This window comes from Hemicordylus capensis, chromosome 2 (assembly GCF_027244095.1).
Source record: "Hemicordylus capensis ecotype Gifberg chromosome 2, rHemCap1.1.pri, whole genome shotgun sequence".
Taxonomy (NCBI): domain Eukaryota; kingdom Metazoa; phylum Chordata; class Lepidosauria; order Squamata; family Cordylidae; genus Hemicordylus; species Hemicordylus capensis.
The window spans coordinates 300,705,494-300,720,268 of NC_069658.1; the positions used below are offsets into that span (position 1 = coordinate 300,705,494).

The window sequence follows — 14,775 nt, forward strand, 5'->3', positions numbered from 1 at the left end:
GAGTACTGCCTACACACGGTGCTCCAAGGTTTCAAGCAGGAGTCCTTCCCAGCCCTAACTGGAGATTCCAGAGATTGAACCGGGGACCTTCTGCATGCAGAGCACATGCTCTGCCACTGAGCTACAGCCCCATCTCCCTGAACATGGACGACACTATACAGTAGTAGTATTAACACTTTAATAATCCATAGCCCACTAATTGCCATAGAGGTTGAGGCGAGTCTCACAATCAGTGAGACCCGCCGGAGGGGGTTCTGCAGGGAAAGCAGGCTTAGCCTGCTCTCCCCACAGACGATCACTAATGCAGCCCTGGTCGGCTGGATCGGCCGCTCACATGACTGCCGGCTCCGTCACAGAGCCGGCAGGGACTGTGAGGATCAGGGGCCACGCAGCCCTCAGAAGTTCCAGGATGCCCCGTGCGAGCGTGCAGGGCATGCTAGAGAGACTCCCGAGCCCGGGAAGCTGCTTGCAGCCTTCCGGCCGGGGGTCTGCTCATGTGTTGCCGTGATGCAATGCTGCAGCAATACACAATCAGGAAGCCCGGGTTAGTGAAGCACTCGCTCCACTAACCTGGGCTAAGGGGAGGGCTACTTTGGCGGGCTAGCCACCAGGGAACCACCGGGCTCGCCTGCGAGCCCGCTGGTTCTCACGATGACTGGAAAGCAGGCCCTCTTTTCAGTGATTGTGAGAATACCCTCGTTGAATATTAAAAGCAAACATCCTGTAACTTCTTAGGAAAATTTATCTCCAGTACCACACAGAATCCACCCAGCACCTTTCAATGTTTCCAAGCCTATACCCTGCAATTCTTGATCTCATCTCCTTCAAAAGTTTTACCAGGATATAATTGCCTTGTTGAGAGCAATAACAGCTGCTCTCCGTGTTTCTGAAACCTGCAGGTAGTGCCTCCTAATAAATGCACATCCCTAGCTCAAAATCCACGCCCACCCCCCCACCCCCGCACTCTGCACTTCCAGGGTGACCAGTTGGGGACAGCAAGGAGGGAGGGAGGCAAGTTGGAAGAATTGTCTTCCTGCTATAGCTGCAGAGACAGTCAGAGGCAGGGTCTGATTGCACAAGGCTCCCTAGGAGGATCAAATCACTGCTGAAGCAGCACTTTTCTCCATCTTCCAAGCTCAGCCAGACAGCCCTTGCTGAAAGAAGCTGTGCTCTCGATGTCACCCCGTGAGTCCCACCCACACCAGTACTTCAAGGTTAAAGCCAGGGACACAGACCACTACATACTGACATATACACACATAAACCCCAGGAGGACTAATCTCCAATCTAGCTCTGCTTTGACAGGAAGATGGTTAACTTCATTACTTGCTGCTCCAAACTGACATCTGGCAAACCTTCAGACCCACCCGCCCCTCCCCACCATCACCACCACATAGACACACACACACACACACACACACTTTTTCTATCTTCAGGTTCTTGCACATTCTTAAGGACTGGCTGATGTCTTAAGAGAGGACCAGGGTAACTTTGCAATGTCAGCTGAAGCTCTTGTTTTGTGCGCAGATGTTGCACCACTGCATACCACAGAGTGCTGAATCCACTGCACACCACAGAGCGGGCAGCCCCAGGTCTATACATATTATAGTCCAATCTCCTGATGGGTGCGAATTATGCACAGTGCCACTGCCAGGAGATCTAAAGGCTAAACTAGATGATACACCAATTGTGTGACTGGGCTCTATGGAGGCAGCTAAACGGTGACATGAGGAAAGGGGGACATGAACCCTTTCCTTCCCCCACAGTCCAAGTCTGGATCATCACCACCACCACCACCACCACCACCACGCTATTTGAAAAGGAAACAAAATCCCACGGAAGCCAATGGGAGTGGTTTCCTTTCTTAAACTAACAGCCATCGTGGGGCCCAATCCCAATTGGGACTGTGGGGGAGGCAAAAGGTTAAAGTCCCTCTCCCCCACACCACAGTCCCAATCCAGAGTAGGCCTCCTCATGTCTGCTATCCAGATTGGGGCTCTTCATGTCTGCTATTTACATTTTAAAGAATCAAGCACAGGAGCCCCAATCTAGTTTGGGGGCACAAAAATCAAGCATAGGCGAATCATCTAGTTTGGCCCTAAGATGCTAATGTAAGATCTCACTAAGCTAGGTCTGTATGCTCGACCAAGCTGCCTCGCTGGGGTTGCTCAACAGAACCAGAAGAAACTCCCTCGCTCCTTTCCCAGCCATTTGCTTCACCCTGCAAAAAAGGCAATCAGACTAGCAAGGAGCAAGCACAAAGGGGGAGAAGTTACAGCAAGAGGCAGAGTGTAAGAAGTGTACGAGGGCAGGAGGGAACTACCACCTCAGGGAGAAATTTGCCAGACAAAAAGCAATAATCAGCAATCACCAGGGATAAATAACTGGATGTGTAGCACACCATCTCAATTGTTTCATCAATCTTCCTCCCACACTTCCTCCACACACTCACATATCTACAACTGCACCAGCAGAGAACTATTTAAAACCTGCAATTTGGAACTGAAGAAGAGGAGAGGCTGGCAGAAATGAGACACCAGTCACTTCAAACTATGTATCGATCAAAAAGGGATGACAATCTGACTTATGTCTTCTCCTGGCCTTTCTGGCAGCAGGATCAAACCCCTGACAATACGAAATCTCTCATGATCCATTTGGACTAGAGGCCGCCAGCCATTCCGGTGCCTCTTTTGATCAGAAAGAAGACAGGAAATATCAAGAATTAAAAACAGATGCAAGTGCCCAAATGGGAGAGCCTAGAAAGGGGAAACCCAGCTCTTCAGACATGCTTTGGTATTGGCTAACCACTGGTTTTGTTTACTCTCTTGCTGCTGTCATGGGGCTGTGCCCCTTTATATTGGTCTGATGAGTTTATAATTTTATTAATTGGGTTTGGGGTTGTTTTTCATAACTTGCTACTATTTTTATCTTTCTTGTTTGCTGCCTTTTCCCCCTGGGTCCTGTACTGAAATTTGTTTTTAGTGGCTGACATACTGCACAGAGATTCATCCATCTAAAAAATGTATACGCACGATGCTGTGATGCACTCTACAGCTTGTCCGTGCTGCTTGCAGCGGCAGGGCTGCTCCATACCTAGGAAACATTGTATCGTCACAGCTGCGACACTACTTAGGAACATAGGAAGCTGCCATATACCAAGTCAGACTATTAGTCTATCTAGCGCAGTCTTGTCTACGCAGACTGACAGCAGCTTCTCCAAGGTTTGTTTATTTATTTATTATTAAAACATTTTTATACCACCCAAAACTTACGTCTCTGGGCGGTTTACAACAGAATAAAAACAAAGTAAAACATTCGTTAAGACAAAAATGGGGGGGGGACACACACATTACAACAATTTAAAAATAATATTTTAAAACAGCATTAAAACCATTAAAACAACATTAATTAAAAGCCTGGGTGAAGAGATATGTTTTTAAAGACTTTTTAAAAGCTGTCAGAGATGGGGAGGCTCTTATTTCACTAAGGGGCACATTCCAAAGCCTCGGGGCAGCAACAGAGAAGGCCCGTCCCTGAGTGGCCACCAGACGAGCCGGTGGCAACTGCAGATGGACCTCTCCAGCAGATCTCAGTGGGCGATGGGGTTCATGCTGAAGAAGGTTGTTCCCTTAAATACCCAGGGCCCAAACTGTTTAGGGCTTTATAGGTTATAACCAGCACCTTGTATTTTGCCTGGAAACAGATCGGCAGCCAGTGTAACTCCTTCAATACAGGAGTTCTATGGTCTCTCTGAGATGATCCAGAGACCAGCCTGGCTGCCGCATTATGAACCAGCTGTAGTTTCCTGACTACGTACAAGGGCAGCCCCACATAGAGCATTACAGTAATGCAGTCTGGAGGTTACCAGCAGATGTACCACTGTTTTGAGGTCATTCACCTCAAGAAACGGACGCAGCTGGCGTATCAGCCGAAGCTGACAGAAGGCAGTTCTGGCCACCGCCTCAACCTGGGACACCAGGGAGAGGCTAGGATCCAGAAGCACCCCTATACTGCGTACCTGTTCCTTCTGGGGAAGTGTGACCCCGTTCAGAACTGGCAGATCAAAATCATCTCTCGAGTTCCGACCCCGCACAATGAGTACCTCCGTCTTATCTGGATTCAGTCTCAGTTTGTTATCTCTCATCCAGCCCATCACTGACTACAGGCAGGCATTTAGGGAGGTTATGCCCTCTCCTGATGATGCTGACATGGAGAAATAGATTTGGGTGTCATCAGTATACTGATAGCACCCTGCACCAAATCTCCTGATGATCTCTCCCAGCGGTTTCATGTAGATATTAAACAACATTGGAGACAATATGGAGCCCTGGGGAACATCATACAAAAGTTCAGATTTTGAAGAGCAGCAGTCTCCAAGGGACACTATCTGGAACCTGCCCGAGAGGTAGAAGCAGAACCACTGCAAAGCAGTGCCTCCAACTCCCAACCCCCTCAGAGGCTCCAGAAGGATACTATGGTTGATAGTATTGAAAGCCGACGAGAGATCCAGAAGAACCAACAGAGTCACACTTCCTCTGTCAATTCCCAATTGGAGATCATCCATCAGGCCGACCAAGGCAGTCTCCACCCCATAGCCAGCCCAAAAGCCAGTTTGAAATGGGTCAAGATAATCAGTTTCATCCAAGACTGTCTGGAACTGGGAGGCTACCACCTTCTCAATTACCTTGCCCAGCCATGGAAGGTTGGAGACAGGCCTGTAGTTGTTCAAGTCCGAGGGATCCAGGGTAGACTTCTTCAGAAGCGGTCTAATAATTGCCTCCTTAAGACAAGGTTGCAGGCAGGAATCTCTCTCAGCCTTATCTTGGAGATGCCAGAGAGTGAACTTGGAACCTAGATGCTCTTCCCAGAACGGCTCCATTCCCTAAGAGGAATATCTTACAATGCTCACATGTAGTCTCCCATTTAAATACAACCAGCATGGTGTAGTGGTTAGAGTGCTGGACTAGGACCGGGGAGACCCGGGTTCAAATCCCCATTCAGCCATGATACTTGCTGGGTGACTCTGGGTCAGTCACTTCTCTCTCAGCCTAATCTACTTCACAGGGTTCTTGTGAAGAGAAACTTAAGTATGTAGTACACCGCTCTGGGCTCCTTGGAGGAAGAGCGAGATATAAAATGTAAAAATAATAATAAAATAATAAACAATCTGGGCGAACCCTGCTTAGCACAGGGGACAAGTCATGCTTGCTACCACAAGACCAGCTCTCCTCTCATAACTTCTCAAACATAAAAACAACTTGCATCATTCCCAATGGGAGCAGCATCTCAACTAGAACAACACACTGATTAGTAGGCACAGAGTAGTCCTGCCTCCACAAGCCGCACAAGTGGGGTGCAGAGGGCATCACAGCAGCACACATGTGCCTTTATCTTGGATGGACCAATATCTGCATAACATGTCAGCCAAAGTCATTAGCCACTGAAATGAAAAAGCAAGGTACAAATTCTTAATATAAACAAACATAAGTAGTTCCTGGTACAGTACTCACTCAAGAATTGCAAGTACTGCAGTGAACTTGGCCCTTTCTCGCCTTGATGGTCCAGCTTCTCTATATATACAACACACAAGGTGATGAAGAATGTCTCCATTTCCTTGGTGCTTCTGAGTTGCTTTGACGGATGCTCTATTCATTTCACTCTTCTTGCTCAGGAATAATCCACAACAGTTGCCCAGTTCAGGCATTTGCAATCAGAAAAACACTGAGGCGGGTTTCCCGATCAGTGAGACCCACTTTGAAAGGGTTTGCAGGGAGAGTGGGCTAAGCCTGCTCTCCCCGCAGATGATCAGCAAGCCCTGCCTGGGCAGCTGGATTGGCCGCTCACACGACTGCCAACTCCATCACGGAGCCAGTGGCAGCTTGGGAGTTCGAGGGCCACGCGGCCCCCAGAAGTTCCAGCATGCCCTGAGTGAGCGCGCAGAGCATGCTGGAGAGACCCCCGAGTCGGGAGGCTGCTTTTTAGCCTCCTGGTCGGGGGTCTCCTCGTGAGTTGCTGCGGCATGAAGCTGTGCCACAGCAGCACACAATCTCTTAACCCTGGTTAGCAGAGCACTCGCTCAGCTAACCAGGGCTAAGGGGAGGGCTTCTCAAGCAGGTTAGCAGCTTGTAAACCACCAGGCTCGCCTGCGAGTCCGGTGGTTTACACGAGCAGCAAAAATTGGGCTAGGCTCTCCTAGCCCAATTTTTGCTGGTCGTGAGAATAGCCTCATTGTCACACTTTAGATCTTATGGGTCATGCATATTTTCCCATCTAGATATTTTTTTTTACATGTAGGAATGTAATTCACAAAGCAGTTCTGATATACACATGTAGAAATTACAGATAATGAACAGAACAAGGCCTGTCAGAAGACTCTTCCCCATAGTTAGCCTGAGTGAAACCTGCTATAAGCAATGCCACACTGACAGTTCAAATAAAGAATCTGAGGCTCTCTTTGAATGATTACTCCTAATGAGGCTAGTCTTAAAACCACCTCCTTGTATGTGTTCTCTTTTGAAATACTACAACAGTTTCACCCCTTTTGGCCCTGTATCTACTACATGAGCTGCCTTTTCTTTAATTTATCCAAAGGCATACAGGAGCAGCAACCGGACTGAGTGGCTAATTGTTCAAGAACCTGGAAAATCCGATTCACCCAAAATCTCACTGGAGCAAAAGAAATGTGAATGCACACCATGGACAGTGATGCCCCTTTCAATACACTTTCGTCTTATAAAAAAACGATCATCAGCTGAACATTATGAAAGGACCGCTTCCATCCCCATATACCAGCATATCTCTCTCTCTTGCCACCCCAATCAATAGCATGAGTTCTCTCTTCACCAGTCTTCTCTGTTATGTCTTTTCTCTGTTACATTTCCAAATTCCCAAAGACTGGAAATAGAGGTCTCCGTCCCCATTTTAATACTAAGACGCAGAGCCAGCTGAGAAGAGCTTTGGCTGTCAAGGAGTAAAGCATAGGCTGTTGTTGATCTCAACACCTAAATGTTGGTAATGCTACAAAAGCTACACTACCTTGGGGCTTCACAGTTTCTCTAATGCCGAGCTGAGAAGGCTAGAGATAAAACTGTATGGGATCAACTCTGCTTAGCCCCACTAATAAACAATAAGACCTTTCTCTACTTTCATGGGGTACGAGTATACGTTGTCTTAACCACATCTCCTAGAATGACCCTAAGCTTGGCCTTGAGCCAGTCACTACATTCCAGAACCACTGAACTAGAAATCAGCATCTTGCTTGTTCTCTGTCTGCAGGGGATAGAAGTAAATACCAGTTTCCTCGTGGAAGAAAAACATTGCTCAGAGACAGATGACTCCCAAGAAAAGAGAGACAGAGCAAGTTCAGTGTACAGAACATTCCATCGCTGTTTGCATTTGGATATAAAGGGGCAGCCCATTCCAGGAATAAACAACAAGTTCTCTTTCTGGTTATGTTCATGACGGGAAGGTGATCTTATGTGAGTGGCTGTCTCAGTTTTGTCTTTTATAAAATGGAAATAATGAAGCCACATTATAGTGAAGGAATAATGAATATGTGTTTGCACATTGCATTGGTGAGTAGCAAGCCTCGATGACAGAACACAGTACTCTCCCACATTCATAATGTAGTATGCTGGCCAGTCCATTTATAAACTGCCATTCCAAGACACACTGTAAGCAGTTGCGGAGTAAGGCTGGAGGCGGCCCGTGAACCGCCGCAGCCCCCTGGCCCCACCCCCGCGTGATGTCAGATGCAGAGGGCCAGCTAGCCACACCGCCACATCTGACATCAGGCGTGAGGGCATTGTCTCCCTCCCAAATGGGGCCGCACGGCCCCGTTTGGAAGGGAAATTGTCCCGCACTGCATTGGGCAGCGTGGGCCGGAGCGACTTCCCTGCCTGTAAAGGCAGGGAGAGCCATTCCGGCTGCACTGCCAACGTAGCACGGGCCAATCTACCTCCCAAACGGGGCCACACGGCCCCGTTTAGGAGGGAGACCGGCCCTGCTGCATTGGCAGTGAGGCCAGGAGCAGCTCTCCCTGCCCTTAAAGGCAGGGAAAGTTGCTCTGGCCCACGCTGCCCAATGCAGTGTGGGACAATTTCCCTTCCAAACGGGGTCACTCAGACCCATCCGGGAGCGAAATAACGCCCCCCGCATCTGACGTCAGATGTGGGGGGCGTGTTGGGGCCACAAGACACGGCCCCTGATTGGTGGCGGCCCAGGTTCTTTGAACCCGTTCGCCCAATGGTGGCTCCACCCCTGACTGTAAGTAAGGGCCACATCACATATTACATGTTTAGGCATACACCCTAAAAATATACATTGTGAGTGGCCCAAACACATGTTTACAAATGTACTTATCATACAAGGACACTTCAGGGAGGTAAACTTACTATCAAGCGCACAAAGTAACAAACAAATGTGTAAAACTGCCAAGCTGGACAAGCACTGGCGAACTCCCAGAAATGTACAAATGCATATATTACAGCCTTCATTTGTACAAGGAACCGGATCTTTCCAAGTGACTAATATGGCCAATGCTAACAAGCCCAGGCACATACTAAGCTACTGCACACCTTCCCCTCTGCATTCCTATTCACAAGGCGCAACACTGGAATCTGTATGAGAAAATACTTGTAATCTTTGAAAATTAGAAGCTTCGTTTAGAGGGTGGGGTGGGGGAGATCAAAGGCAAAAGTAGTTTGAAATTTAGGCCATTCCTTAGTTCAGAACCCAAAATCAGCATGTCTTGGCTTAAGAGAAGCCCCCTGCTAGGTTTGGTGCTTCTGGCAGGATTCCGCTAGGGTCCTAAATACAATTTTGCCCAGTTGAAGATGCAGCTAACACCTGCTGAGTTTACACAGGGAATATCTAACTGTAATTATAGGAATGATGTTATGATAACAGGAAATCCATGCCATGTAGAGAAAATGAGGAAAAGGCATACAGTTATGTGCTAATTACTGCCAACAAGAAGTCTTTGTGTAGATGGAGAAGGATGAATTCCCGCCCCCTTTGTGGACTTTGGCCCACAGATGGTTTAAATCATCCACACCAGAAGTCTATAGCCTCTTTGTCCATGACCTTTGTTCGTGACAGATCTCTGTTCATGAATAGTTATCAGAGTTACTTGTTGATAAAAAATGTGTCCCCCAGTATAATGCAAATGTGTTGTAATAGGACTGCAAATATGAGCAAGAAAGTGGAAAATCAACTTCATGGCAAAGACAGACACAGAAGAAATGGCAGCCAGGCTAATCTTTGAAGCAGCCAAAGGTAGCTGGGTCATCCATTTGCAATTCATCCTAGTAGACTTGTTGACTCTCTTATTTATCCTGAAGATTTGCTCAAATCATGAAGGAAAGCAATCTGGTACTAACAAAAGCATACAATGGTACAGAGAAAGTCCCTTACTGTGTAACACTGAGTTGCATTTTGAAATATCACTAGGAGAGGCTGTGTGAAGGGCAAGACTTCTGCTGAAAATATACTTAGAAGGAAGGGATACTGGAAAAGCAAATCAAAGTTGTACAAGTTCAAATCTGTTCATACAGAAATAGCTTCAAAAGTCATGAAGGAAGTGTGTGAAAGGAAATCTCTGCCCTTTCAATTCCACCTCTGATTTTAATCACATAACGGAGGCCTGGGATATCTTGCTCCCAGACAGACCAAGTAGAAAAACCCTGCAAACTCATAGCAATAGCTAAGTGGCCCCCTACCTTTTTGATCCTGCCACGTCGTGTGCCAGCAAAGACCACAGTGTGCCCACGGTAGTCATAAGCAGCCACTGATGTCATGCCATCTTCTTTGTCCACAAAGAGCGGCACACCTTCAATCGTGACTGTTCCACCCAATGGCTGGTTAAAATCCTGCCCACAGAAATTGTCATCGATCTGCAGAGGCTGTAGGAGAGAAAGGGAATGGGGAAGAACAAAGAGAGAGATTAACTGTTTGACAATATTTCAACACACTGTATAAATGACTGCTAATAAGAAGAGGGGCTAGGAATCTGCGAGGCCATCACATACAGGAACATTTGGCTTTCTAGTGAAGATGCTGCTGGCTTCTTTAAGAATCAGAAACTGTGTTTAATGGGGTTTCTAGTAGTCAAGAGTGAGGGAACTTTCATTCCTCAGAACTTCACATCCTTTCTCATATCTCCCAAGTGGCCCATGTGCGATATCATTTCATTGAGGTTTCTTAAAATGATGGATGATGATGATGGTGATGGTTTTTATACTCAAAGCAATTTAAATAGAAAAAGTAATAACAAGACAGTTCTCTGTTCCAAAGGGACTCAAAAGCGAAAAAGAAACACAAGGAAGACACCAGCAACAGTTGAGAGAGATGCTTTGCTGGGATTCACGATTGCTCTTTCCCTGCTAAATGTAAGAAAGCCACCACTTTAAAATGTTCCTCTTGCCCAGTTAGCATGGATAAGCCCAGTTAAGGGGGAAATATCTCAGAACTACATATACACATGCCAAAACATAGTATACAGATCACAAAAATTCATGCAAAGTTTCCACCCTTCATTCAAATGTCTGCTTTCAAAATCCACTCATAAGAGTGGGAAAGGGAAATCAGTTGCTGAGTATAGGAATGAATTATCAAATAAAATAATGAAATCAAAATCAAGATGTTTGTATCTCTGGCATTCCTGTATCTTAAGTGTTTACTGTAAAATCAGCAATCTAGTGTATTAAATGACTTCCAAGATATAGCAACTACTTCTCACATTACAACAGAAGCAAGTACAAAGAGTACAATTTACCATGTCCTGGTGACTTTTACCCTGTAATATGTGAGATGGCTATTGCTCAACCTAAGCCTACAAAGGGCAGAAATGCAAGAACTTGGGTGCAAGGCCAGCATACCTGCCTATTACACTGCTTTCCCACAGCACTATGGAGTTGAACTGTGAGAAGCATAAATAGCCACTGGTTTATAGGTATAATCTCCATCCTAGGTGTGCTGCACAGGACCCAGAATGGGAATCGGATTCGGACCAATCCAGGACAGTACTAAGGTCATACCAATTCCTTCTGCTCCTTGTAGCTGAGTCCTAGAGGAAAGTGACAAAGTTGAACATATGGAGCTGCCTTCTAATGAGTCAGACTGTTGGTCTATCTAGCCCAATACTGTCTTTTCCTATCCTACCTGGAGATGATGCCATGGGTTGAATCTGGGACCTTCTGGATGCAAAGTAAGGATGTGCATGAAACGTTTTGGCACCTCTATTAAGAGGCACCGAAACACTTCAAGCTTCCCCTGCTGAATCCTTTCAGAAGGGCCAAGTGGGCATTTTAAGAGGAGGAAAGCAGGTCTTACCTGCTCCTCCACAGCCCCTCCACTCACTCCCCACCCCCCGCTGCCCCAACACGGCCCTGTCAGGATTAAGCACCCCACTGCACAGCTGCAGGCTGCTCCCAGGAGGTGAGGTCATCATGGCGAGGCGAGTCATCATGGAAATTGTGTCCATGCACGCATGGGCACCATCTTGAGCGGTCAACAACACCATGATGACCACTCAAGATGCGAGCTGTGCAGAAGCCAGTTCCGTGATGATCCTGCCGTGATGATCCTGCCTGGGAGCAGCCCTTCAGCCACGCATTGGGATGTTTAATCCAGACAGCGCTGCACTGAGGCGGTGGCGAAGGGGCCATGGAGGAGCAGGTAAGACTTGCTATCCTACTCTTAAAGGACTCGCACTCTGCTCCCTGGGATGTGCACGGAACGCTTTGTGCACCTCCCTAATGCAAAAAATGTGCTCTTCTACTAAGCTACACCCCTTCCTCCAAGGTTGCTAGGTATGTGGGTCAGCGTTCTCCTAAGAGCCATTAACTGAAGTGTGTAAACAAAATAAGAATTAGGGTGAGCAGCAATACATTCCATTCATAGGAAGTAACACTTTAAAAGGCTACAGCCTGATCAGTTTGCTGCTTTCTTCAGCAATTCACAGAATAACCAAGCGGAGGAATATTCATACAGCCTAATCAGTAGAAGTGGATATAAGGAAAGAAAGGTTGCCCTCACAATGTTCCTAACATTAGGCATGTGACAGAGTCAAAAACTGCCATGTGATGGGGATGGGAGTAAAACTGAGAGTTAAAACCTGGTTGGTAAATTAGTCTGTGTTGCAAAAAATCTCTCACCCAATAACTCTTCTCCAGTTGTGTGTGTGGGTGTGTGGATAGATAGATAGATAGATAGATAGATAGATAGATAGATAGATAGATAGGACATTCACACAACCAAAGTGAGGAGGGCTGGATGGAAGGCAGGCACTTCCCCCAGATGATCCAAGCCTCTCCTGGGCTCTGCTGCTCAATACACCTACACAACCAGTGCTGCGGTGAGCCCAGCAACGATCAGGAGCTGGGCGGGGTGTCAAATACTAGGTATCCCTCAGTGCACTGTGCAAATAGCATGGTGCACTGGGAAACCTCCCTGCTGCCAGGCCACTCCTTCCCCTGGGCTCTATTGCCAAAATGGCTACCAGTAGCCCGGGAGCACCTGCTGGCAGCACAGCCACTCACTCAACCAGCACGCTTGTACCTCCTACTTCACTTTCAGCCTGGGTTTAGGATCAGAGCTACCTGGAGGAGAGGCAGGATCCGGACGCTATTCACTAGCCCTTACCTGGGCTAGCCCTGTCCTACCCAAGTAGGCCTGGTCGTGATTTACATTCAAGTAAACATCACAAAGAAGAAGAGATAGTAGAAAGAGAGGAGAGAAATAAGAAAGGAAAATAGTTAGAGCAGGTGGTCAAAGCTCTTGGACAAAAGAGCCCAGTAGTACATGGTCCAAAGCATAATGAGGGAGGAAGGGGTCCCAGCACCACTGTTCCCTCTAAGGCGTGTGCATGTGCACGCGCTCAAAAGTTTTTGGATGTCCGCTCAGTTCATTTTAGATCCCGCTCAGGTTGAATCAGGAAGGCCCCATTCTGAATGCAGGTGTGCACACATTAACTTGATACTGCCACCCAGAACAAAACTAATTCGCACAGAGATGGGGGGGGGGGAGAATAGAGGGACCACTGCCCAGCACCTCTCTTTCCCCCTTCTGATAGCTACCCAGTGCCTAAACACCCTACTAACTGGGCAAAAAGGCATCTTTTAAAGTGGTGATTATCTTTACATTTAGGAGGGGAGAACAACTGGCTCTATTCAGCCCACTCACAGTATCCCACCAGTGGCTGTTGCTGGTATCCAACACAAGGTAGAATGTAAGCCCTTTAGGAACATAGGAAGTAGGGGTGTGCAAACAGGCTCAAAATCAAACTGGTCCGATGTTGAACCAGTTCAGTTCAAAGGTTAGGGATCGAGCCAAACCCCTCTAGGTTTAAAAGAAGTTGTTGTTTTTAAGGCCAGGTGGTTTTGTGCACATCCCTAAGGAAACTGCCATATACTGAGTCAGACCACTGGTCTATCTAGCTCAGTATTGTCTTCACAGACTGACAGCCACTTCTCCAAGATTGCAGGTAGGAATCTCTCTCAGCTCTATCTTGGAGGTGCTGCCAGGGAAGGAGCCTGAAACCTTCTGCTCTTCCCAGAGTCGCTCCATCCCCTGTAAGGGAATATCTTACAGCACGGTTTCTTAACCTTGGGCCCCCAGATGTTGTTGGACTACAACTCCCATAATCCCCAAGCAAAAGCCATTGCAGCCGAGGATTCTGGGAGCAGGGGCGTAGCTACGGGAGAGGGGGCCCGTGTTCATCCCTCTCTCTGGCGGCCCCCCCAGAGGGAGGGAGATGATGAAGAAAATAGAAAGGGGTGGATCTGGAGGGCCCTCAGGAGCTGGGGGCCCATGTTCTTTGAACCCTTTTGCTCAATTATAGCTATGCCCCTGTCTGGGAGTTGTAATCCAACAACATCTGGGGGCCCAAGGTTAAGAAACCATGTCTTACAGTGCTCATACTTCTAGTCTCCCATTCATATGCAAGCAGGGTGGACCCTGCTTAGCTAAGTGGACAAGTCATGCTTGCTACCACAAGACCAGATCTCCTCTCCTTTCCTCTTGGTGGGACAAGGAACCATCTTCTTATTCTTTTTCTATGTAAACCACTTTGACTTTTTCACTGAAAAGTTGTATATAAACAATCATCATAACCACTTACTTTAAAGCCATATCGAGTCCTGAACATAGTGTCGTAAAAGGGTTACAGCACTGCTAAGAATTTGCCTATCCTGTTACAGAGGCCAAGAAAGACACCTTGGCTAGCAGCTGGCCCAACAGAGACTAGGCTTCCATGTGTGTTTTAACCAATACAACTTCAGGAATTCTTGTTAAGCTTTTATTACAGTCCCAAGGATTCATTGTACAGTTCTTAGCATCTGTGCTACAGAGCCCAAGGGGAATGGTGCTGTATAATTCCACACCTGCGCACTTTCCAATTCTCCCCCAGGTCACTCCTAAATAGAGAATGTTGTATCTCATCGGCTGTATGAGGAATGTGCTTGCAAGCCACACACACACGCAAACTACAGAATCTGCCCATATACATTCCACTCTAGTTTCAAATAGATACCATGTTTCCCACATCCTGTCCTAAGTTGCTGGGCATTTTGTCTGCACAGATGTTAAACAACATTCTGCCCCAGAGACAGATGCAATTCAACAGAGAATGAAGCGGATGCTATTTATGCAACAGTTGAGAGGCATGAAGGGGCAGGGAAGAGATATCTGCAGATTTGTTTCAAAAAAGAATTTTTAACATCCAGAATGAATGAGACGTAAGTATGGCTTTGTCCATCCATGTCTGTCACAGCATGT

General features: G+C 47.1%; 1 protein-coding gene across 7 annotated transcripts in view; it reads right to left on the minus strand.

The window, feature by feature from the left end:
• The window catches only part of PLXNA1 (plexin A1), a 423,385-nt gene that overhangs the window by 315,152 nt on the left and 93,458 nt on the right, over window positions 1–14,775 (minus strand). For all 7 annotated transcript variants that reach the window (XM_053299219.1, XM_053299220.1, XM_053299222.1 and 4 more), the window contains exon 3: window positions 9,720–9,902. In XM_053299219.1, coding sequence (XP_053155194.1) covers window positions 9,720–9,902 — 183 coding nt within the window. The remainder of the gene's footprint in view (window positions 1–9,719; window positions 9,903–14,775) is intronic.